General features: G+C 38.8%; 2 protein-coding genes and 1 pseudogene across 4 annotated transcripts in view; 1 reads left to right on the forward strand and 2 right to left on the reverse strand.

Annotated features, from left to right (window-relative positions):
- LOC114318134 (geranylgeranyl transferase type-2 subunit beta 1) overlaps window positions 1–20,680 on the reverse strand; it is a 49,827-nt gene extending 29,147 nt beyond the window's left edge. The window contains exons 1-10 of one of the 3 annotated variants that reach the window (XM_082911800.1): window positions 20,212–20,660; window positions 10,399–10,453; window positions 10,134–10,284; window positions 9,811–9,927; window positions 7,669–7,735; window positions 7,414–7,562; window positions 4,802–4,935; window positions 4,622–4,720; window positions 4,423–4,498; window positions 4,030–4,290 (exon numbers count right to left, since the gene is read on the reverse strand). In XM_082911800.1, the coding sequence (XP_082767926.1) occupies window positions 4,274–4,290; window positions 4,423–4,498; window positions 4,622–4,720; window positions 4,802–4,935; window positions 7,414–7,562; window positions 7,669–7,735; window positions 9,811–9,927; window positions 10,134–10,284; window positions 10,399–10,452 (864 nt within the window). In that variant the 5' untranslated portion in view covers window position 10,453; window positions 20,212–20,660 and the 3' untranslated portion in view covers window positions 4,030–4,273. Of the gene's footprint in view, window positions 1–4,029; window positions 4,291–4,422; window positions 4,499–4,621; window positions 4,721–4,801; window positions 4,936–7,413; window positions 7,563–7,668; window positions 7,736–9,810; window positions 9,928–10,133; window positions 10,285–10,398; window positions 10,454–20,211 lie in introns of those variants that run through there. The other 2 variants (XM_082911799.1, XM_082911801.1) reach the window with 2 other exon arrangements.
- LOC114271426 (WD repeat-containing protein 55 pseudogene) lies at window positions 1,681–3,351 on the reverse strand (annotated as a pseudogene).
- LOC145814847 (uncharacterized) lies at window positions 12,732–14,733 on the forward strand. Its single transcript, XM_082911839.1, has 4 exons — window positions 12,732–12,798; window positions 14,006–14,110; window positions 14,201–14,289; window positions 14,383–14,733. Exons 1-4 carry the CDS (start codon window positions 12,732–12,734, stop codon window positions 14,731–14,733), a joined length of 612 nt encoding a protein of 203 aa, XP_082767965.1.
- Window positions 20,681–27,505: the final 6,825 nt, after the last annotated feature.

Consider the following 27,505-nt stretch of genomic DNA (forward strand, 5'->3'; position numbering starts at 1 on the left):
GGGGTCATGTCGGACCATTGTAGCAGACAGTTTACGGGGTCATGTCGGACCGTTGTAACAGACACTGTTGTGACAGTTGTTGTGACAGTTTACGGAGTCTTGCCGGACCCTTGTAGAAACTAACCGGAATCAATGTCGGGACAGTTTACAAAGTCTTGTCGGACCCTTTGAAGGAGCGAACCGGAATCAATGTCGGGACAGTTTACTGAGTCTTGTCGGACCCTTGAAGGAGCTAACCGGAATCAATGTCGGGACAATTTACAGAGTCTTGTCGGACCCTTAAAAAGTCGCACCCTCAAAAGGTGTGCCCAATCTTTCAAAAGGCGTGCCATCAAAAGGCGTGCCCAATCCATAAAAAGGCGTGCCATCAAAAGGCGTGCCCAATCCATAAAAAGACGTGCCATCAAAAGGCGCGCCCAAGTTGTCGGCAAGCGCCGAGCGGCGCATGATGCGCGTGTCTGCCTCTTCGTCAGGGTCTTTATAAACTGAAGCGGAGGCTGAGGCTTTGAAGCAGAGACAAAAAACCTGCTAGAAAAACTCTGAAAAACTCTTCGTTTTCTGAGAGAGATTTCTGAGAGAGATACTCTGTAACACTCTGTTTTCTGAGAGAGATTCCTGAGAGAGACACTCTGTAACACTCTGTTGTCCAGAAAATGGCTTCGTCTTCCCGTGGTCTGCTCACTCTCTTTCCAGACCTTAACGAGGCAACAAGAGAGATAACGGGTGCGGGGGCCAGTGAACCTCAACCAAGCGCCCCAGGGTTTGCTCCGTTGAACTTTCCTATGCGGTCGGTGGAGCAAAAAATGGCAGTGCAAACTGACATTGAAGCCAATCAGTATACTTTGAAGTCCTGTGTGGAGACGATGACGGCAGTCACAAACTTGTCGCACCGGCTGCAGAGTAGAACAAATGAGGTGCAGCATTTAAACGCCCAACTGGCTCTGCTCCAACGCATGTATAAGGATGCGCGAGCAGAGATAAGTGTGCTAAAGGCGGAAAACAAGGAGCTGAAGCGGAAGGCCACTGTGATGTTCCGATTTGGAGGTCCGCCATATGCTGCAGTGGAGGAGTATGGGGGAGTGATCGTGCCTAGTGGAGTGGGAAACACGGAGGCAACACCGTCAAGGACCGCCCAGGACGGAGGCAAAAAGAAGAGACCGGCGGCAGAGTAGGTCGGTGGGTGGCCGTCTGCAGAAAAGAAAACAAATCTGTTGTTGTGGTGATGGTAATCTTGTGTGGTTTTTGTTTTTGTTTTTGTTTTGTTTTGTTTTTTTTTGTTTTTTTTTTTTTTTTTTTTTTTGTGGTTGTGGTGTAAAATGTGGATCGGGGTGAACCCCTGAGATGAATAAAATATGGTTTGTTGTGCAAATTGGTAAATGGTTTTGGGTTTTTTTTTTTTTTTTTGTGGAATATAAAAAATAATAATAAGATAATGGAAAAATGGTGATGCTCACTAACGAGTGGTATAATAATGAAATATTGGTGGAAAAAGAAAGATAGAAAAAATAAAATAAAATAAAATAAAAGGAGGGATAGGAGAAATATATTATAATAAAAATATAGATATATATATCTTAAAATAAAAGAAAAGTGTGAAATAAAAGAAGAGTGGTGTTTGGTCAGACATGGGGGTGATCAAAGAGAATAAGAAAATAGAGGGTGAGGAACATGAGGATATAGGAGAAAGACGAGAAAAAGTAAAAAATAAATAAAGAAAAGAAAAAGTAGATCGGCTTAGAATTCATTACTGAATTCAAAGAGAATAAAAAAAATAAAGGGTTTGAAAGTGGAAAATAAAGAAAAGAAAAGAAAGGGGATCATGTGGTGTACTGCCCAGAAACTTTTTATCATGAGAAAATGCAAGACGCTCGATAGGATATTCTGAATGCTCCGCAATTGGCTGTATTATTCTGTTGGGTAATATGCCTACCAGGCTAATGAGCCCATTCTCAGATCCAGTAATAACTCTATCTTCATCAAGCTTTAACAAAGCATCAATAGAGTTTGGGGATAGATCGACAAAGCGGTCACTGCAGTCCTTGAAAAAACCCCATGAATATAATAGAAGAGTTCCAGTTTGCGTCCCACATATAACTTTTCGACCATTCTTCATGATTAACACAGAAAGCAGCTCGTCTTCAGAAAATTCAGAGCGAGTTTGAACCTTGTTGCTCCGAAGATTGCAAACAGAGAGAGTCCCGTCTCCACTTGTTCCCAATAGTCTTATGGAATCAGATGCCAAAGTCATATCTGAAATGTATTCTTCATGAACATCAAAAGAGTTGCAGCAAGTACGCTGCCTGGTATCCCAAACCTTAATACACCCTTCATCATCTCCAAATGCAATGGTTGACTCCGTCAAGCTGATTATTCAATTTGACAGCAGCCCCATGAGAGCTTTCAAGACGAGCAATTGCAGATCCTGTTTCAACATCCGTCGAAAGAATGGAGCAATCCGGAGACCCCGTGACAATTGCACGACCCTCGTTGATGAATCGAAGGGTCCTACAAGATTCACTATGGGCATGAACTTCCAAAAGCCTTTGAGGCGGAGGAGGAGATCGGAGTTCCGGTGGATGCTACCACCGAGGGAGTTCTCGATTGGTGACGAGATCTAGGGTTTGGTGGCCGTTAACGGCGGTGATGTTGTCGGCGTGCCGCTCTTCACGGTGGTGTCTTGCTGCTGCGACACCACCTTGCTCGCTAAAATGGCGCACGAGCTCTGCCAGTCGGTAGTCAACAGTGAGGGAGTGGTGTCGGCGGCGAACCTTGATGGAGTGGTGTTGGCAGCGAACAGTGAGGGAGTGAGAGAGAGTGCGAAAGTCACGAAGAAGATTCGTGGAAGGAAATGATGGAGCGAAGCTTCTCTTCTTGCAGAGGTACGGCTGTGGAAGGTATGTGTAGAAAATTTTAGCAGACTAGGTTGAGGTCCGGCGGGCAGCTAAGGTGAGGTTGCCGCCCGCCGGGGAAGTGAAAATATTAGGTTCTAAACCTGCTCTGATACCATGTTAAATTTGATGTATAGAGAAATAGAGAGAATTGTATTATTGATTGATTGATTGATTTATATTACAATGATTCATGATTCCTATATATAGAAGAGGGTGAGTGTGTAGTAGGTAAGGAGTAGGTGAAGTGGAGGTGGTAGTGGTGTAGTGGGTTAGGTTTAGTGGAGTAGGTGAGGTGGTAGTGGTGTAGTGGGTTAGGTTTAGTGGAGTAGGTTTAAGTGGGTGAAGTAGGTGGAGAGTAGGTGGATTTTAACACTTCTTAAATCCTATTCATACACCACCAATTGATTACTTGTTCAAGTTCGAAAGAATTGATTTTATTGGTGTTGAAGATTTCCTCCATGCATTCAGTTCATGTTTGGTGAACCTCCTCAACAGCTTAATCATAGGGATTCATTGCGCTGAAACAAAGATCAGGCAATTGGCATTGTCCAAGTACTTGATTCGCTGGTATGGAAGAGTTCAATGTTTCAGAGCGAACTCGAGGCCAAATTCTTATTCGTCATTTTGTGTTTTAATATTTATATTTATAGTTAATTAAGATATTAGCAATATTTAATTTCTTATTTTATTAGGATTAAGTTTGCAAATAATAATAGGATTTAACTTCCTATTTTGATTAGTTTTCCTTAGACTTATTATTTCCAGGGTTTGCATTGTATTATTCAATTTTTGGGATCATTGACATTAAGTATAAGATTATTGCTTGATTCAAATTATTTACATCATCTGAGCCTTTAAAATTGGGTTAGACCTTGTGTCTCGGGTTTCAAATACTTCAATTGAAGGTTAATTTCATCTCACAAGCCTGAATGACCTACACACATACAAATTCATTACAACTATCAAGTAACAATAATTCAGGGACTAACAAATGTATTTTAGGGGCCCTGAATGGGTACATTTCGGCACCTATCAGTTATAACCTTTTGTATTAAGGTTGTGGTCCTCTTCTCTTTTCTCTTTATATATAGCGTTCTACATCACTTTGTCTCAACAAGAGCCACAATAACACCTTTTCAAACTTTGGACATTAATTTCTATTATAACTACAACAGAATTTCATCATGTACAACATACTTGAGAATAGGACTGTTCAAATACCTGAATCACCCGCCCAAACCGACCGATCTGAACCCAAAAAAACATAAACGGATGGTTTCAAAGAAGCCAATGGTCAGCTGATTCGGTCAATTTTGAATCTTATTTTGGTCGAATGCGGGTAACCAAATCTTCCACCGGATATAGTCGGTTCGGGTGACGGGTTAACTATGAACCTGAACTGACTCGACCCATGAACAACCCTACTTGTGAGAACGAGAATACCCTCCCTCCACCCCCCCCCCCCCAAAAAAAACCATATAATATTATAATGGAATAAAATACAAAAGAAAGAGACCCAAATGTTACATACCAGCAACTCCAAAATATGTATGAAAGACATCAACAGCATCATCTGGCCTATCCGAAATACCTCCCTTCTCCTTATCCTGCATTTTTCAACATACGATCTAAAGGTAAAACCACAAATGATATGGAATTATGACATGAGAAGAAATTGACTGGTCATCATTGTGGAATTTTCCAGACTAAGTGGAATATTAGATTCTAACCTGACAGTCCAAGATATATTTAACAAGCTTTTCCTTGTCAATCCAATGAACTCTGTCAATGATGATCAAGCTAGAAAGGATCCACCATGAGTAGCAGACCTACAGTGAAGTAGAAGCTTTAGTAATAAAAATTACAGAAATATTCAAAGAAAAATCTTCAGTTCAAAAAGAATAACCTACATCAGGAAGCTTCTCAGGACGCCCATTAAGACCTCCAGATTTAACTTGTCGCTCACATAACCACCACCCAAGGAGGTTCTTATCAATATGATGTAGAGAACCGGTTATTGCAAGAGCACCCACACAACAAAAAACTGCAGTTACAATGGCCATACCACCAGTGTAATTTTTTAGTCTAATTTCAGAATTCAAACATTTATACAAACCATAAGATATATCAATTACTATTAGCTCAATAACATCTTAAAGAGTTGTTTACTCTTCATAGAGAATTTTCCAATACACTTAATAGACTGATTGCATAATCACTCAAAAGATCATGTCTTATTGGAATCGTTTTTATCTACTGTCCATTTGTTTCACTCAAAAGATCATGTCTTATTGGAATCGTTTTTTTCTACTGTCCATTTGTTTCTTATATTTACTTATTTTTATCTGATATCCATTTGCTCTTTAGATCATTGCCTCATTCTGCAACAAACATGAAAATTCAACGATATAATCTCTTGGGCAGCCTAAGCATAAGCACACAAATCATAAGTTTCAACAAACCCACTGACAAGTATTGCAGACTCTAACTCATGTAGCATGTTGGTAACATTACATGCTCATCATGTTGGCCAACTCTTGTCAGAATATTTGAGCTTCCTTCAGAATTTCCAATTTCTTGAATGATTGCCAACTGGTTTTTCCAATAAAAGAGCTTTCTATTTTAGCTTTATTGCAGATTATGGCTGATGCAACCAGAGCGGTTCATGCAAGACTTGTAGCTTTTCAAGAGGGAAAAATTGGTCTCATAGGTCCTCTAGGCATATATTTTTGGTGAAGGGTGGCTCCCAGTGAGGATTGTTTACATGTCTCACTATTTCTTGTAAGAGTGGCCAAAGGAAGTAAACACCAACAGCGCAACCATGAAAAAGTAAAAATTAAAAGTAATCTGAGAATTGTTCAACATGTAAATGATTTCATGTTGAGATTGCTAAAGTAGGCAATTCACAGAGAAGTATTTTCAGGTGCACTACAAAGGATAAAAAAGAAATGCCTTTTTGACAATTTACTCCACTAATGGTGCTCTTTGGTTTAGCCTCCCAAACAAAAAATCCAATTCTTGCAGCACTAAAGATAAAAAAGCAAGTGAACTGCAATAAAAGCAAGCTATAGGAAATAAATAAGGGAGTGCAATAGAAGCAAGTTCAGAGGAAATGGCTTCCACCATCATTAGCCAAAGGATCTTTTCCTAAGAACTCTCTTTCCTTTGAGAGTCCCACACAGGAGACTTTAGTTTTAATTACAGATTATATTGAGAGAGAATCACATTTCTAACTTAGTTCATAGTAATAAGTTTTTGTCCCTCAGAATTCTTATTGGAAGAATCTTAGTAGCAGGAATCGCACAAACAAGTGACATTTCTTTCTAAGAAACACAATTCTGCGCTTTTTAGAGAGAAACGTGTTGCGATTCTATTGAGAGAGAATCACATTTCTATTGAGAGAGAAGCGAGGAAAAGAAAAACCTGATCTGGTCTTGCGATTAGGGCTACAAAAGTGGAGCTTCTTCCATGTATTTGCTTCGCAAGCTCTTTGATCTTCATCTTCTTCGATTGTTGAAAGCAAAATCCCCTCCCTCTCTCTCTCAATCACTGCCAGACTCCCTCTCTGTCTCTCTACTCTTCTCTCTCTCTCTCTCTCTCTCTCTCTCTCTCTCTCACACACAGCCTTTTCTTCAATCGTAATAAGAGACTGAAAAGTCTAAAACTTAAATTTATTAATTTTCCTTTGTATAATATATATTATATATTATAAATTAATATCTTTTCATTTAAGTTGTGCCTTAATACCATATTTTACAGAATGACTTTTCAATTAACTTTTCTCTTTTTACAATTAATGAAATCTGTCTTGCTGGATGTCCACTGCACAAATACATATAAATTCCACCTAACTAATTTATTTACAGATTATATTATATTTCCATTACTTTTAAATTCCACCTAACTAATTATTTTTTTTTAATATTTAAAAAGAATGTTTATTTGCTATTCATTTTTAAAAAATATTTTTTATGTTGTATTTAATTAATTAAATATTATAAAAAAAATTAAAACTCATTTATAACATATATAATATATATATGTCAATTAAAAAAATTTAAACCAAACCAAAGCCTTTGCTAAAGTTGTGCTATCTAGTAGGCAGAGTATTTTCCAGACTGTAGGTACCTTTGTGGCTCCCGAGTTAGCTATAAATACTGAGTACAGAAGGTGTTCTCAAGTGCAATTTGCTTTAAGCCAGCAAAAAGTATGACAAAAATCACATAATTACTTGTGTTCCGACTATTCTACTCTTTTCAGTTCAATCCCACAACCCTTACTTTAATGCTAACATACGACAATAAACGAACTGTCAAACAAACAAGATAAAATTACAAATGTAAAATCAGTTTGAAAAATAATCAAGAACTTGCACTTATAAAATCGAAGAACATTCTAACCTCAATAGGTTTATAAATGAGACAAACTCACAGTCGGGATGATTCACCAGCTTGATTAACTCAGTAGTAATCAAAAACAAGAATCATATATTAAAACACACAGCATAATATGCACGGCATACTTTGTCCTGCATGAGATTCTGCACCAGGTGTGCATCCAAATCCACCATCCAGATTCTTGCAACTGACAATGTACTTTACAGCTTTGTCCACATTAATTTTATCCAAATGATGCAACAGGGCAAGAGAGCAAATTGCAATATAAGAGAACCTATAGAAAGAATAGTTCTGGCTATAATGTTTCCACATGAATAACTAACAACTTCAAGATAAACAGAGGATGCAGAAAATACAAGTGAGTTGGGGAAATTTAATACCGTGTATCAACTTCACCCCACATGTCACCTGAAAAGGACCCATCTTCATTCTGCAGCCCAGCGATATCTGATTAAAGATCAAGTATAACAAAAAAAAAAAAATTCTAGAAATGGTCTTTTTACCATCAATTACATTTTTTAATAATCAGTCCAGTCAATGTTGGAACATTTACGGAGTAGCCTTTTTATTTTCAGTTACCCTTCCATATCTGAACTACTAAGGTAGTATTTGTAACGACTATATTATTTGGTAATACCTGCTGTATTGTATTTATAATGTTATGTTTATTGTGTTGGGAATTGTCAAATTGATTTAAATTTCTGATTCAGGGGCAGCAAGTTGAGAATTTCTAGGCAGGCAAGTCAACTGGGCAGATGTCCGGCCACACTTCAGGTCGCGCTTTCACTTCTTTAAACGCTGCATTTTTCTTAGTTATTGCTTTATAACTTTATCAGACTTCCTCTTTTTCTCATTTATGATTTACAACACCCTCTCTTACTCCCATGTCTCTCTACATTCACTCCTTGATTCGAAGCCCTTGGAGGGGGATTTTGCCAAGAGTCCAAGAACCAAAGTTTCTCTACTCATCAAGCGCTTTCTAGTCATCTAATTGGTGTTGGTTTTCACTCATTTTCCTCAAGCTAAGGTTTGGTTTCTCTTCACTTTTGTGATAGTTTGTTTATACAAAATGATAACCATTTTCTCAGGCATGCATCTAACAAGTTAGGGTTTCTAAATGATGGCTGAGAATAATTGATGTTTTCCTCCTTCTCGTTGCATTATTTTGAGAATATATCATTGTACATTGTGTTAAATTGAAAGCCCCAATTACTTCACCCAAAAGAAAAGCCCCAATTATTTCAAAACCCTAATTTATCATTTCAGCAGTATTTGATGAAATTGTGGTTTATCACCATCATGTTATAAATTGCAGAATCTTCTCATAATAACACCCGTTTCGCGCCTCTTGGATCATGATATATATCCTCATGAAAATTTTATAAGTCATAAAATGTCAAGAATTGTTTCGAAAGCTTGAAATATTTGGACTTGGTTGAATTGAAAATTGAGAATTAGAACTTGGAATTGTATTCTTGGAAATGAATTGGTTTTGAGAACCGTGGATTGAACTTTCTGAAAAAAAAATGGATTTGAGAATGAAATGGATTTCTAGATAATGGTGAATTCGAGGTAGTGTATAGAGATTGATGAGATTGTTAAGTTGGGTTGAGACTCCAAAGTGAAAGACAAGAAATCCGTGCGGAGTAGGTGCTAATTTCCTTCCAGCAAGCAACCGATAAAGTGAAGGTGTTTAGGTAGATCTTGTGATAGACCACTAGCAGATCCACAATGTAGGAATTCATCTTAATTAACTGGACGTGTTTTGCGAATTGGAAACTTGCATTTCATATGGAACTTGTGAAAGTATAAATGACTGTTTTGAAATGAAATTAGGTTTCAAATATTGTTATGTATAATGTACAACATCATGATCATATGCATTGTGAATTCATATAGTGGAAGCATTCTTTTCTGGACTATATGTTCATCCCTTGTTGTTTAACTCTTTTCAAGTGTTTACCACGACCATGAGTTCGTGTAGAACTTTGGATGTGGCTATTAGCTCTCTTGTTGATGGCCTAAGGCCTTGTTTTGTATGGCTGGGCGACTTATTTAAGGGCTAGACCCTATTTTTCTGTAGTAGCCTATGGGCCATTTAAACACAGTGAATGATTATTTTCGCGGCATGTTGTATATTCAAAAGACTCATATAGCTTTGAATATAGAATGCATGTTAGTTATTGAATCATTGAATGTACGTATTAGAATGGAGTGTGATTATGGGTTCCATTTGTTCTAATGTATTATTTCTTCTTTCAATTCCATTTGTTCCTTTAAATTCCTTTATGATTCAGCTATCCCATTGATTATCCAGTTTATTCTACTTCTTTATTCACGGGCTTGGATCCTGTGAATCCGAAGTGTGACGGTAGCTGTATGAACTGAAAGAATAATATTTGACACACAGTCTTGGAATCTGGATGAAAGCAAACTTGGATATCTCATAGCAAAGTAGTCAAAAAAATAGATCGACATGCCACAAAATTTCGAAGCCTTCCAAACCACATGCTGAAGGATACAGTTTGACACCTTATCAATGTCAAGTATATTTGTCTTGTCAAAAAGTGCTAAAACTTGAATGGCACTGAGGGTATACAGTAGATGTGGGTCATGTCCAATATTACCACCAAATCCACCTATATGAACAAATATATCATCATATGCTCTAAAGCAACATATATCTTGAAGATAAGTTCCAATTGTTAAGTAATTAGAATTCGATTTTCAAACATCAAACTGTATGGGGTACATCACAATTCACACCGTGTCCATATTTAACCGATAAAAAATGGAAGTAATTCACATTTGAAATGAGATAAACTATGGTATCATTATCACATACCAGATTCATGTTGGCACATCATGACCCATGAAACAACCTCCTCAGAGTTCACTTCATCAATTTTTCCCAAAAGATCCAGAGTGCTCAGCCCCCAATATGCTCCATTGATTCGTAGATGTTCCATCACCACAGATTCAAAATCATCCTTCTTCTGAAAGAAAATTTTCCAAAATTTGAATGGATAAGAGGAAACAAGTCAGCTACAAATCTGTTCTTTTCGAAAAAAGAAAACATCAAAATTAAAGAAAAATTGCAGTAAGCACACCTTTTCTACTGATAAAATATAGTTAGCATGCTTTTCAACTTCTAGCTCCCCCATGCTGCAATCAACATAACACATAAAAATCAACGTTATTAAAATCATAGAGACAGACAGTAAAACAAGTTTGTTGTTTTCTGTTTTGTAGAAACTTTAGCTTCAATGTAAGTAACTGCAGCAGAATATTCTGATGCACTGGTTTAAATCCACTGCTATGATTTAACACGCAAAATTATTAGACTCATGTGCAAGGATAAGTAACTATACTAAAGGAGTTGCCTCCAACAACTTTCTCCATGAATATTAAATTTAAAAGAATCAAAAGAATGCATATGAACTATATCTTGATACAAAAAGATGGCGAGGATCATAAATTCAATTGAACATCAGCAAAGAAATCACATGTGAAGTTGTGTGTGTGTTGTGTGTTAAGAAAGAGAGAGCGAGAGAGCGAGAGAGAGAGACAGAGAGAGAGAGAGAGAGAGAGAGAGAGAGAGAAAGCAAATCTTCAATTCATATGCATAGTCCAAGAAAATTAACAACAATACCCTGCTTCACATTTTATCTATATATATACTTGTACGTGTACCTATGTACACAGATATATACAGTCAAGATACTGTTAGGGGAAAAAAATAAACCTAAATAAAACCTGTTAAAATATACAATAAGCAAACAAAGTAACCCACACTTAATATATTTGATGTAATTAAATATCATACCCAGTGCACAAGGTAGCGATACCCCACTTTTTTATGTAAATGAGATTATGAGATGGCAGTAGTGAAATATTTTAAAGAACACTACCTTAGGCCTCCTAGCTCCATTTCAGATTATCTAACTACAGCCTAGGCAATTCCAACAATGAATATGTATTTATCCCATGGAGGTCCAGAAAATCAGAGTTCAATGAGGGAAAAACTGGAACCCGGATTACCTAACTAGAACCTGAACAATGATGAGATGAAGTCCAACATGGGATATGTGCTTAGTCCACCATGGAATCCAAACTAATCGCATTAAAAGTGACACTGGCAAAGAATCACCAATTTCGTCGAATAATTATTGTAGGTAGGTAGAGCTTGAGTAAGAATCCAGATTCATAATAGAAGAGGACTGTGTATACTTTTGAAGCTTAGCACAGCACACAACAGCTGTTTAGCAACATCGACTAATTAAGTAAGAAGAAAAATTGGTCAAACTGTCAAACAAAAAAATTGCTAAAAAGCTAATATTAGAAACAATAGGAGAGAAATGGGCGCAATTTACCACTAGGCATAGACTTAGTTCTTATTCATCAAAGTTTGATTTAGTAGCTAATGATATTTCCATAACTCACCGCAACAACACCAAAAAAGAATCAAAATACATAACCCTATGGATGATTTTCCTTTAGCATACACATAAAAGAAAGAAAGAGTAAACAAATTGCACACCTTCAACACCCTGCTGCCACCCCAAGCCCCTCCTCCACCCTCCACCTCCACCTGCACCTCCACCCCACCCCTTGCCACCTCTACACTACTACCACCAGCCCTTCTTCCCCTCCTCCTCCCACACCTATATCTACCACCCTTGGAAACATGGATATGGATACGGATACAGATATGGATACAGTTACAATACGGGTACAATACAATATGATACGATACGATACGATACTGATACGGTGATACGACCAAATCTAAAAATATAATATACAAGTACGGTTAGGATACGTTTGTAAAACAAAAATTTGAAAATTTATTAGTAGTGAAATATACACTCAAGATTTTGAAAAGCTCCACTATAATTTTATGATGCAAAATACTAACTTGTAAGAATTAGGTATTAATTTAAGTTTTTCAATAGGTCTTGCAAATATTTCATTTTAATATCAAGTCTAATATATTTATATTACAATCATAGAATAATCCACAACTTGCCACTGTGCTTTTCCCTTTGGCACTAGTAAAAATGTCATATTCAAGTTTCCTTATTTATTCATTGATATTTAATTTACTATTGTTATATTCTTTTGCAAATCCTTATGTAGTTATAGGGAACATGCATGAAACAATAAGGAGACATCAATTTGACAAATTCTATTACTTCAACTCACTATGCTATGCAAGAAATGTTACAATTCAAATTTTGTAAAAGTAGTAACATGTGACTTGGATCGTCTAAAATGTACCGACTGTAAGGTAATTCCCGGAGAGAGTCTGACGTCTTAACATAGGATTTTGGTACTGGATTTATACTTTAAAGGGCAACACCAAGCTAGGAAGGATAGTGGGCACCGTAAGACAACATGATGGGACCTAAAAGGGGATAAATTAGAAATATTTAAGAATAGAATGGTTGAAGAAGGTATTTGGGACTTGGAAGATGATGCTAACACTATGTGGAACTTGATGGCTAATCGTATGAGGAGAATCTCAAAGGAAGTCCTTGGAGAGTCAAAAGGAAGAGACCCACCTCTAAGAAAACTTGGTGGTGGAGGGATGGGGTCCAAGTGGTAGTAAAAACGAAAAAAGAGTGCTTTAAAAAATGGCAGAAAGATAGAACCAAGGAAAACCGTAAGTGTTATAGATTGACTAATAAGGAGGTCAAAAGAGTAGTGGAAGAGACTAAGTTGAAAGCCTATAATGACCTACACACTAGACTAGATAGTAAGGAGGGAGATAAGAGAATATATAAGCTTGCGAAGATAAGAGAGAGGAAAACAAGAGATTTTAATTAAGTTAAGTACATCAAGAGAGAAGACTCTAAGGTGTTGGTGAAGGATGAAGAGATTAAGGAGAGATGGAAGAACTGTTTCGAGAAGTTGTTAAATGAGGAATATGTAGAAAGGTTAAAAGGGGAGGAAATAGCCAGTAATAAGAAAAACCAAGACTACAAATTTTATCGCAGGATTAAGAACTTTGAAGTGAAGATTACGCTTAAGAAGATGAAATCCAATAAGGCTTTAGGACCTGATGATATCCCTATTGAAACTTGGAAATGTTTAGGTAAGAAGAGGGTTGCTTGGTTGACTAGGTTATTTAACAAGAGTTTGTTGACTATGAAAATGCCAGAGGAGTGGAGAAAGAGTACTTTAGTGCCAATCTATAAAAATAAAATAAATGTCTAGAATTGTAACAACTATAGAGGAATCAAGTTGGTGTGTCATATAATGAAAGTGTGGGAGCGAGAATGATGGAACGTCGATTGTGAGATATGACAGAGATGTTAGAGAATCAATTTGAATTTATGCCCGGTAGGTCAACAATGGAAACGATCTATCTTTTGAGAAGAGTAATAGAAAAGTGGAGAGAAAAAATAATTCATATGGTTTTTATTGATCTTGAGAAAGCATATGATAGAGTGCATCGGGATATAATCTGATGGGTGTTAGAGAAGAAATGGGTAACAAAAGGCTATATTGATGTGATTAGAGACATGTATGAAGGTGTGGCGACCACTATTAGCTTGCCGGCTGGAGAAACAAGTGAATTTTTAATTACTGTGAGGTTACACTAAGGATCAACCTTAAGTCTATATTTTTTTGCTTTAGTTATGGATGAGTTATGAGAAATATTTAAGATGATATGCCATGGTGTATGTTTTTTTGCAAATGATATTGTCTTAGTGGATGAGACTAGAGAAGGAGTTAACACTAAGTTGGAGACTTGGAGAGAAACACTTAAATCTAAAGGATTTAGGATAAGCAGAACAAAGACAGAGTATATGGAGCGTAATTTTAGTAATAATAACAATGGAAATAGAGGAAAATTTAAGATTGAGAACTAAGAACTACTTAAGAGTGAACTTTTTTAGTATTTAGGATCGATTATCACAACGACTGGGGAGATTGGAGCAGCTATGGTCCATAGAATTAAAGCGGGGTGGCTTAAGTGGAAGAATGCGTTTGGGGTATTGTGCGATAAACAAGTACCCACTAGATTAAAAGGAAAGTTTTATAGAATGGTTATTAGATCAGCAATGTTGTATGGGATGAAATGTTAGGCAACTAAGAAACAACATGTAGATAACATGAGTGTTGCTGGGATGAGGATGATAAGGTGGATGTGTGGCAAGACTCGAAAAGACAGAGTTAGGAATGAGCAAATTCGTAAATGGGTAGGAATAGTACCAATAGAAGATAAGTTGAGAGATAATAGATTGAGATGGTTTGGTTATATACAACGGAAACCAACAGAGGCAATAGTGAAGAGATATGATACAGTGAGTGTAGAGAGAAATGTTAGGGGAAGGGGCAGACTTAGATTGACGTGGAATAGTGTAGTAAATAGAGATATGAATCTCCTTAATTTGACTAACCATATGGCCTTTGATAAATTGAGTGGGGAAGAATGATTCATGTAGCCAACCCTATTTGATGGGACTTAAACCTGGTTTGGTTTAGAGTAATATGTGACGGAGTATCCGATACTTCAAAATTAAGTATCAGATATTTTGAAATTAATGAAAAATTAATAAAGAAGTTTCTGATACTTTTACGAAGTATCCAATACGTATCTGCGAGTATCTGAGGAGTATCGGTATTCGATACAGATACGATAGGGATACGTTTCTCTTTTTGAAGTGTCTGTGCTTCATCACTGCCATCCTTTTCCCCTTCTCCCACCCCCTCTACCACCATTCTCCCCTGCTACATTGAAACCCACCACTCTCATCAACATACCCCACTTCCTTTGCCACCATCCTCTCCCTTCCTTACCTCTCAATTGCCACCACTAGCCCCTCTGGTACCCTACTCCCCTCCCATACCCATACCCGCCACACTTATCGCCCTACCCAACCCCTCTACCACCATCATAAACCATCAGTAACAAAGATTCTTGCCTTCCCTTCCTATTCCCAATGGAGTTGGCAACAATGGCAACTTTGAATGTGTTGACAAGTGGTGGTTGTTGCCAACGGAGAACTAAGAGAGCCATAGAATAAGAGAGTGAAACAAGCAAGAAAACTAGACCATTAAGCAAACTAGAAAATAGAGGGAGGGGGGGAGGACCTACGAGTGAAGTTGGCAACAATGGCAACTTTGAATGTGTTCACAAGTGGTGGTTGTTCGTGCTAGTTGTTGCCAATAGAGAACTAAGAGTCCTAGAATAAGAGAGTGAAAGAGGCAAGAAAAACATAACGGACAATGAGAAATGTGGAGTCAACCGGAAATCAAATCGTGATCAAACCATGATGTCATAATTAGATTAAAAATTATAAATAAATAAAAAAATAGATATTTTCTCTTATATTAACTGTACAACGAAACAAAGCATAGTCTAAGGCTTTAATAAAACGTTTGGATTCTCTAAATTTTTTTCCTCTGCAATACTCTTGAAGTAGTCTAAAACAACGTTGTTTTGGTTAGTAAAATGATGTCGTTTTAGTCAATAAATATAAATAATAATAAAAAACAAAAATAAACAAAAAATGGATGCTTCTTGGAGGTGAACCCAACGCATCGAAGAGAGTGAGAAGACCATGTTACACATCGAAAAGAGAGAACAAGGAGAACGGAGAGAGAGATAGAGACAAGACCGTTGGGAGAGATGAAGGCCAAATGGACTCGACAAAGAAGAATGTTCCCGTTGGCAACTTTCTCAGCAAACAAACAACTAGCTAACTGTCTCTGTTATTACAAGTACAACATTTTGGTCTCACAGAGGTGAAATTAGTTCTCTCCTACTAGCCCCGTAACGAAATAAGAGTCAAATCTCATAACAAGTTATTCTTTTGTCAAACAATGGACAATGAGAACCACATGTTTCTTGTTTTAACCTCATATTGTGACTAACAAACTTTTGATGTTCATCTTATTATGAGGAAATTTTATTTTACCCTAAACTATATCTCGATGATCAATTTAACCAATGTACTTCTTATAATTTCAATTTTACACTTAAAAGTATTTAATTTTGGATCAATTGTACCCCTGCTATTAATTGTCATTTATAATCAAATGGAAGTTGCTAATGTGACACCAAAATATCGCTTGAAATTTTATTTTGCCCCCCAAACTATTTCAAAAATATCAATTAGACCCCCAATCTTCATATTGTCTAGGGGTCTAATTGATATTTTGGGAATAGTTTGGGGATAAAATGAAATCTCAAATGAAGACGGTAACAAGTGTTGTCTAATTATAGACGGCAGTTGACGGCAGGGTTGAAATTAATCCAAAATTAAATAGTTTAGGTGTAAAATTGAAATTGTAAGAAGTACATGGGTTAAATTGATCATCATGGTATAGTTTGGAGGGCAAAATGAAATTTTCTCTCTTATTATTGGAGGTGGAAAAAAAAAACAGAAAAAAACAAAGAGAGAAAGAGGAAAAGGATTAACATATTTGCAATCAATTTAAGTACTTCAATACAATCATTGACACTCTTCAAGACCCAAAAAACAAAAATGCCTCACAAAACGACTAATAAGTTTATCACTTCAAAATTCATTGCCTCAGGTGAGCGAGAAAAAAGATGACGAGAAAAGAACCAAAAATGATGTTGGAAACCGGTAATGAGAAGGCCACTCCAACATCCAGTGACGAAATCGGAGCAATAGCGCTATCCTATGCAGAGACGGTGACGGCAGCCATGGAGAAGACCACAACGGCGAAGGCCAGCATGTACGAAAGAGGAAGTGTTGGCCTACGACAAGGGCCAGTAGCAGAGAGGGTAAAGGATAGGTGGCCATAGTAGGGAAGGTGGGGAGGGAGGTGGAATAAGAGAAGGAAGAGAGATCTTTTTTCAATTTTTGGGCTTGGTCAAAACAAGATTTATTACAAAATGACATTGTTTTGCATTACTATAGATGGAGTAATCCTAAGGATCCAAACTCTTCAATCAAAATAAAATATAACAGCATCTGACATGACATCATATAAACCAAGTTCTATAACACCGAATTAGGGTTCAGAATATTGAGTCAAATAAAAATTCTCTCTACATTTGTGTTAACAAAAATATAAGAAGAAAAATAAGTTTCACAGTAAACCGAAAACTCATGTCTTAAAAGGAACTAACTTCTTTGCAATGCTTCGTATTATATCCAATATATTATAACTTCAAAAGAAAGGCAACTAAAGATATATGTACATAAATGAAGCCCCAAAAAACAAAAATATATTTGACCAAAAAAAAAAAAATCACATAAAATTACAAAGAAACTATTTCCATCCTCAGCAACAAACAAACAAACAACTGAGGTAATGGACAACAAAGAAAAACCAAAAATGGAACTCATAAATGTTGTATGAACTCACACCCTATAAACTGAATAAACAAAACCGATGAGAATGAATAATATAAATTTTGTCAAATACAAATTACATAAAGCCTTAGTTTATGTATGAGTTCGCTTCCGATTTAATTTCAAAAGGGATGAAACTTCAATTCAAATAACAAAGGATGCACAATTATAAAATAAGAGGAACAATTATGATCGTATGTCATTAGATGATAAAACGGGCGGGGGAAGAAGAAGAGAGGAATGGCTACCTAGATTGTGGCTTGTGGAGGTCATGGGCAAGTTTTGCCGAGTGTCGAGTTACGCTGCCAATTGGAAGAGAACAAGTTGTCTATGGTTGTCGCTCAGTTGGAGTGAACATAGATGAGAGATCTCCAAGAGAGAGAATCGCAAATGATTTGAGCCCTAATTTAAAAGGGGAAATTCTTTGTGTACTATATGGCGGCTATTATATTTGTGGTATTGATTATGATTAATTGTAATGTTACTTATAAGTTGTGACTCCATTATGATTTCAGGTGATTTTTATTTTAAGGATAAATTACACTTTAAACCCCTACACTTTGCACAACCCTGCACTTTTGGTCAAGTGTCAATGTCCCCCTTTGTTACTCCACATCATATAAGTCTTTAACAGAAGTCAGTCATGTGACAAACATATGACTATGAAATAAGGGCAATGGAGAAAAATCACCGTCATTTTTTGCCTATACACCCTCATTTACATCCTAATTTGATGTTAATTTTGGAACGAAGTGTGTATTGGCAGGAAATGGGAATGATTTTCCCCTTTTGTCCCCATTTCATAGTCACATAACTACCACATGATTGGCTAACATAAAGAGGATATTGACACATGACCAGAAGTGCAGGGGGTTGACTACCACGATTTCATGCGTATGAACTAAAGTGGGACAACCATAGACAACTTGTTCTCTTGCACTTGGCAGCATAACTTGACACTCGGTAGAACCCCAACCACGACCTCCACGAGCCACAATCCAAGTAGCCACTCTTCTCTTCTTCCTCTCCCCCCACCCATTATATCATTTGATGAGATACTATCATAATTGTCCCTCTTATTTTATGATTGTGCATCCTTTGTTATTTGAACTGAGGTTTGAAGGTTTCATTCCCACTGAAAATTAATCGAAAGAGAACTCATATACAAACTAAGGCTTTATGGGAGTGTTTGGCAAAGGATTTTTTTTAACTTTTTGGACTAAAATCCACAAAAAGATAAAATATTCTTAAATAGTCAATAAGATAAAATATCACATCAAATCCATAATCATTTCATTTTTTCTTTCATAAACATCACATCCAATTACAAAAAAAATTCAACTCTCTTCCCAAACACAAATATTTTAGTCTATTAAAATAGACTACTAAAATAACTAACTTTCCAAATGAGGCCTGTGTAGTTCGTATGTGGTAAAATTTATGTGATCCATTCTCATATGTTTCGTTTATTCATTTTATAAGGTGTGAGTTAGTAATGCATTTACTAGTTCCATTATAGTTTTTCTTTGTTGTCCATTAATAGGTTACGGTTGGTCAAACTAATATCAATGTTATTAATCCGGCACACAATTTTAACTAAACAACTCCACAATTATTCCTCAATCCACCATCAAAATATCACTAATAAATGAGTGCACCCAACTAATAATTAAAATATCTATTACATCAACCAAGTTCACTATCAATTTTTTGTTATCCGAATATCCCATAAGTCGTACGCTTTAAATTATCCTAATTTTTCATATGCTAACTTGTCACTCTTAAATTTAATGAATTAATACAACTAAATCTTTAAAGTACAAATTAGTCAATCACTTCATAGACCAAGTTCAAACAACTGATTTTAATTACTACCGAGTCCAAAATCTAAATGACATAATTCTCCTCATGATTTGTTTTGCACTATATATGTTATCCCCCTAGGAAATTACTCGGCCAATAGGGGAAACAGAGGAGAAGGTCTCTTAGTAGAACATCATACTCCAATGAGGAATTGTCATCATGTCCTACCTAGTAGATCCCACTCACCAGATAAAATAAAACCACAACCACAACACTAAATACAAATGTTGTACATCTACATAAGCAACTAGCTTCTACCATTCTTCTACTTATCAAACATCAATAATCCAGGTTCAACAATTTACCAAAATCTCACTGATGAGCAAGCTCCCAAATCAAAGATATACCGGGTCGTTGCTTAAAAACCAAATCATGTTGCCCAAATATTTTCTTTGTATCAATATCCCTATATAATGCAAACACATAATATATATGACCATAACCTCAAAATCAAATATAACTCAACCATAACCCCTAAACACCCGCAAGTGTCAATTCATGGGAAAACTGAGAACAGAAGAACAAAAAAACAGAGCGATTGTCAATTTAGGGGAAGCAAATCAGCGACAGATTTGCATAGATTGACAATATTTTGAATCAAAATATTCGAATCGTTACAAACAAGATCTAAGCTCTACATTTTCATACACATGCACCGAGAAAGGGGAACAAAATATCAAAAAAATGTCAGAATATATTAGATTAGACATACAGAGATACCTGTGAAAAGTACGGTGGTGAATGAGGGAGCCGGTGGTGGTTCAGATTGATGGCAGTGACGGATCGGCCCGCGCTGGTGGATGACGACAGCTGTGACGGCGGTGTACATAGACAGAGGAGGGGATACCAGTGAGAGCTACGGTGGTGGACGGCGTTGGTGGTGCTGGTTGACGGCGGTGGGAATGGGCTAGCCGTAGAGGATGAATTCAGTCATAACGGCGGTGTACGGGAGGACGGCTGTGAGTCGAGGAGGAGGAGGAGGAGGAGGAGCGTTTTTATTTTAGGTAAAATAAGCGTGAATTTGGTTGGTGGAGATTTCAAAACGGTTTGGGTGTTGTATTTGATTAAAATTTTTAAAAATTTATTTCTAAGATTACGTTTTGCTATTGATCCTCCAAATTTTACGTAATACTGAGCCTGTTTCGTTTTTGGCTTTGCATTGCTTATTCATTTCATTCAAGAATCGTATGGTCATACATAGTGCATCATTATGGATCCTTTATAAAATTAAATTTTTATGAACTTGTCAAATTTCACGCGATTCGGAGCCTGGTCTATTTTTGGCTTTTGCATGGTCATGCATACTGCATCATCACGATTCCTAAAATCATGTCTTCTACTCACTTGTCAAATTTTACATGATTTTGAGCCCGGCTCATTTTTGGCTTTCGCATTGCTTATCCATTTGATCCAAAAATTGTATGGCCATGTATGCTGCATCATCGTGGATCCTATCTAAAATCACATTTTCTACTGACCTATCAAATTTCACACGATTCCGAGTCCGATCCATTTTTGGCTATCGCATTGCCTGTCCATTTGATACAAAAATCGTATGGTCATCTATGCTGTATCATCATGCATCCTTCCTAAAATCACGTTTTCTATTGACCCGCCAAATTTCTTGCGATTCGTTCCTGGACCATTTTTGGCTTTTGTATTGCCTATCCATTTGATCCAAGGATCATATGGCCATGCATACTACATTATTACGGATCCTTCTTAAAACCACGTTTTTGACTGACCCGTCAAATTTCACACGATTCAGAGCCTGACCCATTTTTGGCTTTCGCATTGCCTGTTCATTTGATCCAAGAAACGTATGGCCATGTATGCTGCATCATCATGGATCCTTTCTAAAATCACATTTTCTACTGACCAGCCAAATTTCATGCGATTCCGAGCTCAGCCCGTTTTTGGCTTTCGCATTACTTGTCCATTCAATCCAAGAATCGTATGGCCATGCATGCTGTATCATCATGGATCCTTCAAAAAATAACGTTTTCTATTGAGCCGCCAAATTTCACTAGATTCTGAGCCCAGCCCGTTTTTAGCTTTCACATTGCTTGTCCATTTGATCCAAGAATCGTATGGCCGTGCATGTTGCATCATCATGGATCCTTCCTAAAATCACATTTTTTATTAACTCCACATTTCGCGTGATTCCGAGCCCAACTCGTTTTTGGCTCTAGAATTGCATAGTCATTTGATGTAAGAATCGTATGGCCATGCATGCTGCATCATCATGGATCTTTCTTAAAATCACGTTTTCTACTAACCCGCCAAATTTCACGCGATTCCAAGCCTAGCCCGATTTTGGCTTTTGAATTGCCTGTCCATTTGATCCAAGAATATCGTATGGCCATGTATGCTGTATCATCATGGATCCTTTCTAGAATCACGTTTTCTACTAACCCGCCAAATTTCAAGGGATTCCGAGCCCAGCCTATTTTTGGCTTTCGCATTGCCTGTCTATTTGATCCAAGAATTAAATAGCCATGCATGCTGCATTATCATGGATCCTTACGTAATTCGCATTTTCTACAAACTCGCCAAAATTTCACGTGATTTCGAGCCCAGCCCGTTTTTGGTTTTGCATTGCCTGTCAATTTGATCCAAGAATCGTATGGCCATGCATGCTGCATCATCATGGATCCTTCCTAAAATCGCGTTTTATACTGACCCGCCAAATTTCACGCGATACCGAGCCTGACCCATTTTTGGTTTCGCATTGCCTAACCATTTGATCCAAGAATCATTTGGCCATGCATGCTACATCATCATGGATCATTCCAAAAATCATGTTTTCTACTGACCCGCCAAATTTCATGCGATTCCGAGCTTGGCCTGTTTTTGACTTTTGCATTGCCTATCTATTTGATCCAAGAATTGTATGGCCATGCGTGCTGCATCATCACAGATCTTTCCTAAAATCACGTTTTGTATTGACCCGCCAAACTTCACGCGATTCAGATCCCAGTCCGTTTTTGGCTTTCACATTGTTTGTCCATTTGATCCAAGATTCGTATAGCCATGCATGCCGTATCATCATGGATCCTTCCTACAATCACATTTTCTACTGACTTGCCAAATTTTAGGTGATTCGGAGCCCGGCTCATTTTTGGCTTTCGCATTGCCTGTCCATTTGATCCAAGAATTGTATGGCAATGCATGCTGCATCATCATGGATCCTTCATAATATCACGTTTTCTACCGGCTCGCCAAATTTCAAGCAATTTTGAGCTGGGCCCATTTTTGGCTTTCACTTTGCCTGTCTATTTGATCCAAGAATCGTACAGCCATGCACGTTGCATCATCATGGATCCTTTCTAAAATCACGTTTTCTTCTGACCAGCCAAATTTCATGTGATTCCGAGCCTGGCCCAATTTTGGCTTTCGCAATGCCTATCTATTTGATCCAAGAATCGTATGGTCATGCATACTGCATCATCACAGATCCTTCCTAAAATAAGGTTTTGTACTGACTCACCAAATTTCACGCGATTTCGAGCCCAACTTGTTTTTGGCTTTCGCATTGCATGTCCATTTGATCCAAGAACCGTATGGCCATGCATGTTGCATCATCATGGATCCTTCCTAAAACATGTGTTCTACTAACCCGCCAAATTTCATGTTGTACAGAGCCCGGCTAGTTTTTGGCTTTCGAATTGCCTGTCCATTTGATCCAAGAATCATATGGCCACGCATGCTGCATCATCCTGGATTCTTCCTAACATCACATTTTCTATTGACTTGCCAAATTTCACGCGATTTCGAGCTTGGCCCAATTTTGGCTTTCGTATTGCCTGTCCATTTGATCCAAGAATCGTATGGCCATGTATACTGCATTATCATGGATCCTTTCTAAAATCACGTTATCTACTAACTTGCCAAATTTCACCCAATTCCGAGCCCGACCCATTTTTGTCTTTTGCATTGCCCGTCTATTTGATCAAAGAATCGTATAGCCATGCATGTTGCATCATCATGGTTCTTTCATAAAATCACGTTTTCTACTGACTTGCCAAATTTCACGCGATTCGGAACCCGACCTATTTTTGGCTCTCGCATTGCCTTTTGATTTGATCCAAGAACCAAATGGCCATGCATGCTGTATCATCATGGATCTTTCTTAAAATCACATTTTCTATTGATCCGCCAAGTTTCACGTGATTCCGAGCTCTTCCCGTTTTTGGCTTTCACATTGCATGCCTTTCTTTTTGAAAAATCGCGTTTATGCCAGAAAAAGCGTGTTTATACCGAAACAAAGTGAAGTACGGCTCAACGAAAAAAACACGTTTATGCTAAAATCTTAGAAATTTACCTTTCCATGCCGTCCAAGGTGGCTATCCAATCTTTGAGCTTCTCAGCAAGAAATATCTCCATTTTTAGGGGAAACAACAACAAAGATGAGGTTTTGTCAAAGAAATAGTGAAGGAAGACCTTTTGTAGAGGATAAGGTTGTGTGAGTAGATGCTAGCTTTCAGCCAGCTGATGAGCCACCACACTTGGCCAGCCGGCCACTCCTCCTGGCTGGCGGTCCCTTTTAGTGGCCAGTCGTCCCCTTTTGTTGGCCTAGCAGTTCAGTAGTCTGGTTTTGTTCCAGTCTTTGTGCTTTGAGGTCTTGTTTTGAATCTTTTGTTTTTAGCAAGTATAATAGCTGTGTTTAGGTTGTTTTTACTTTGTTTTCCGCTTATCGAGTTGTATTTTGTATTTTGGTCGTTAGTCGGCTCATTATTCGATTAAGAACATCATTCCAATACAAGAATTTTCAGTTTTAAATACCATTCTATTTCCATTCTATGCAAGTGTGGTGCTCATGATACAAAACAAAGCTCTTTTTATAAAATTACAGGGTTTTCCCCCGATCATAATTTTTACAAAAGAGGGAATACAAGTGTTTCCAAAAACAAAAAGTAAAGACCTATCTGAAGCTATACAAGTGCTAAGCTACCAAAACAAAATAAAATAAGTAAAAGAGTTCAAAAATCTGCGCCAATCGTATCAAGCTCGAGAGGCCCTCTTCGTCCTCTTCCTCGAAGGAGACTCAAGGGCACTGTCTCCGTCGGCGCCGCTATCATCAGAAGAGTGGGACACCGAGCCAGAGTTAGTATCGCCATCTCCACTCCGTGACTTAGAGCCAGTCCCGGCATCCTCCTCGCTTCCTGACCTTGGGTCAGAATCATCATCCTCGCTTTCAGACGACTTAGAGTGTCAGCTCACTATCTCCTTGGTGCTGCTGGTCTCAACATCATCTCCACTCAAAATCGGTTCCGAGGAGGAGGAGGTCTCCTTTGTCTGGGACACGCTGCTTCTACCCTGAGCACCTCTACCTCAACGCTTATCTCAGCTACGTACTGGGGCCTACCTACCTTTTCTCCTTGCCGCTAGAGGAGGTGCTGCTGCTGCTGCTGCTGCTGCTGCTGTTGCGGGTGCTGTTGATGCCCTCGGTGCAGGTGGGATCTAAAAAACAAGCATTACAGTATCAAATGTAGTATGAGTATGATACAGAAGATAGATTCAGCATAAGTATAGTGTGTCAGTGCAGTGTATCAATGCAGGGTAAGGCAATATTAGAATGCATGTCAGTATACAGTGTATCAGTATACACAAGTCGCAGCATGTTGGCCAAGGCTGTGGTCTGTGCTGTTGTATGCTGGCTAAGGTTGTGGCTTATGCTCCAGCATGGTGGCCAAGGCTGCGGCCTGTGCAGCTGGCAAAGGCTGCGGCCTGTGTTGCTGGCCAAGGCTGTGGCTTGTGCTGCAGCACACTGGCCAAGGTTGCGGCATGCTAGGCAAGGCTATGGTCTGCGCTATAGCATTCTAAACAAGGCTGTGGCATGCTGGCCAAGGTTGCGGCTTGTGCATCAGTATTCTGGCCAAGGTCGCAGCCTGTGCGGTAGTATGCTAGCCAAGGCTGTGGCCTCTGTTGCGGCCGGTGCTGCTAGCCAAGGTTGTGGCCTGTGCTGCAGCATGTTGGCCAAGGTTGCGGCCTGTGCTGTTGGCCAAGGTTGCGACATACAGGGCAAGGCTACGGCCTATGCTACAGCATGTTGACCAAGGCTGCAGCATGCTGAGCAAGGCTGCGACTTGTGCTGCCGACAAAGGCTGCGGCTTGTGCTGCAACATGCTGGCCAAGGCTGCACCTTGTGCTGTTGCCTGCTGGCCAAGGCTGTAGCCTGTGCTGCTGGCCAAGGCTGCAGCCTGTGCTGCAACATACTGGGCAAGGCTACGGCTTGTGTTGCTGGCAAGACTATAGCTCGTGCTGCAGCATGCTGGCCAAGGCTGCGCCCTGTGCTACTGTCTGCTGGCCAAGGTTGCGGCCTGTGCTGCTAGCCAATGTTGCGCCCCATGTTGCAGCATGCTGGCTAAGACTGGAGCATACTGGCCAAGGTTGCGGCCTGTGCTATTAGCCAAGGTAGTGGCCTGTGCTGCAGTATGCTGGCCAAGGCAGTAGCCTGTGCAGCTGGCAAAGGCTACGGCCTGTGCTGCTGGCGAAGGTAGCAGCATGTGCAGCTGGCCAAGGCTACGGCCTGTGCTGCTAGCCAAGGCTACAGTATGCTGGCTAAGGCTGCAGTTTGTGCTGTTGGCTAAGGCTACACCCTGTGCTCCAGTATGCTGGCCAAGGCTGCAGCCTGTGCAGCTAGCCAAGGTTGCGGCTTGTACTGCAGCATGCTGGCTAAGGCTGCGGCCTATGCTGCAGCATGCTGGCTAAGGCTACGGCCTATGCTGCTGGGCAAGGCTGCGGCCTGTGCTGCAGCATGATTGCCAAGGCTGTGGCCTGTGCTGTGACCTACTGGCCAAGGTAGCGGCTTGTGTTGCAGCATGCTGGCCAAGGCTACGGCATGCTGGGTAAAGCTACGGCCTATGCTGCAACATACTAGCCAAGGTTGCGGCATGCTGGCTAAGGCTGCGGCCTGTGTTGCAGTATGCTGGCCAAGGCTGGGGCATGTTGGCCAAGGCTAGGGCCTGTGCTGTAGCATACTAAGGATGTCCTCCTCACACCTCCAGAATCTTACCTCCAGAACTCTATTATTGAGGAAACAGTCCTCTATAATAATACAGAAGATATCCAATGGATGAATGATCCATGGGAAATCAAAAGACGGTATCTCACCACTCAACATGCTCCACCGTATTTTGATCAATACTAATATATTTTTGAGAAAATCCTTACAGAAACTACTTCAGTGGAATTTAAGCATACGTTGGCTGAACCTAACCGTACTGCTAGCCCTATTAATTACAGCAAAGCGACTATCTAGAAAATTTTGCCCATGCAGGCTTGGGGTATGCATCCCGATGTTACCAGATCCTCGGAGATTCGCAATAAAAAATCTCGTTACAGTTATTGGGATTATATTGATGCTTTTTCCCAAGCATTTTATTATATGAATCCCTCACGGAACCATTCATGGTTCATTCGTGTTATTCCTGACGTCCTCAAAAACGATCTCCCAAACTAGTTTCTCATTTGGTGGGATAAGTTTGGTTTACAGATTGATGCTATTCCAGAACCTATTCGTCTTGCCTTTAACGAATGACAAGTTGCTTACAGTCATATTCCAATATATAAGGATATTTCAATGTCCAAGTCTACAGCTCATTTTGTCATACGATTTGGAATTCCATGGATTTGGAAATTGGATTTCCAGTGTGACTTCCAGAATAAAATTCTACATTTAAAAAGAGCTTTCTTTACCAAATGGTGGTCTAAGGGACTCGACACTCCCCAACAGCAGAAGGACATTTTATAGAAAATTAGAGCCCACACTTAGGCTTGCTGGGATGCCTCTCCAAAATTACTCCCAGCCACTCCAGTTCAGAATCCTTTTGTCCAAATTCAAAATGAATTAAGACAAAAATATCCAGACCTATCAGAGCAAGAATTAATCATTAAAAGTATGGATTTTATGAATGAACAATTCTTGCAATCCCTTTCCAGAGATGACACCAGCATGAAGTCTGGTTCCAGTAGTCATGGTGGTCCAGAAGATGAGCATTTTGATCCTCTT

The sequence above is a fragment of the Camellia sinensis genome, unplaced genomic scaffold, assembly GCF_055761805.1.
Source record: "Camellia sinensis isolate YWXY unplaced genomic scaffold, ASM5576180v1 Unanchor13, whole genome shotgun sequence".
Taxonomy (NCBI): domain Eukaryota; kingdom Viridiplantae; phylum Streptophyta; class Magnoliopsida; order Ericales; family Theaceae; genus Camellia; species Camellia sinensis.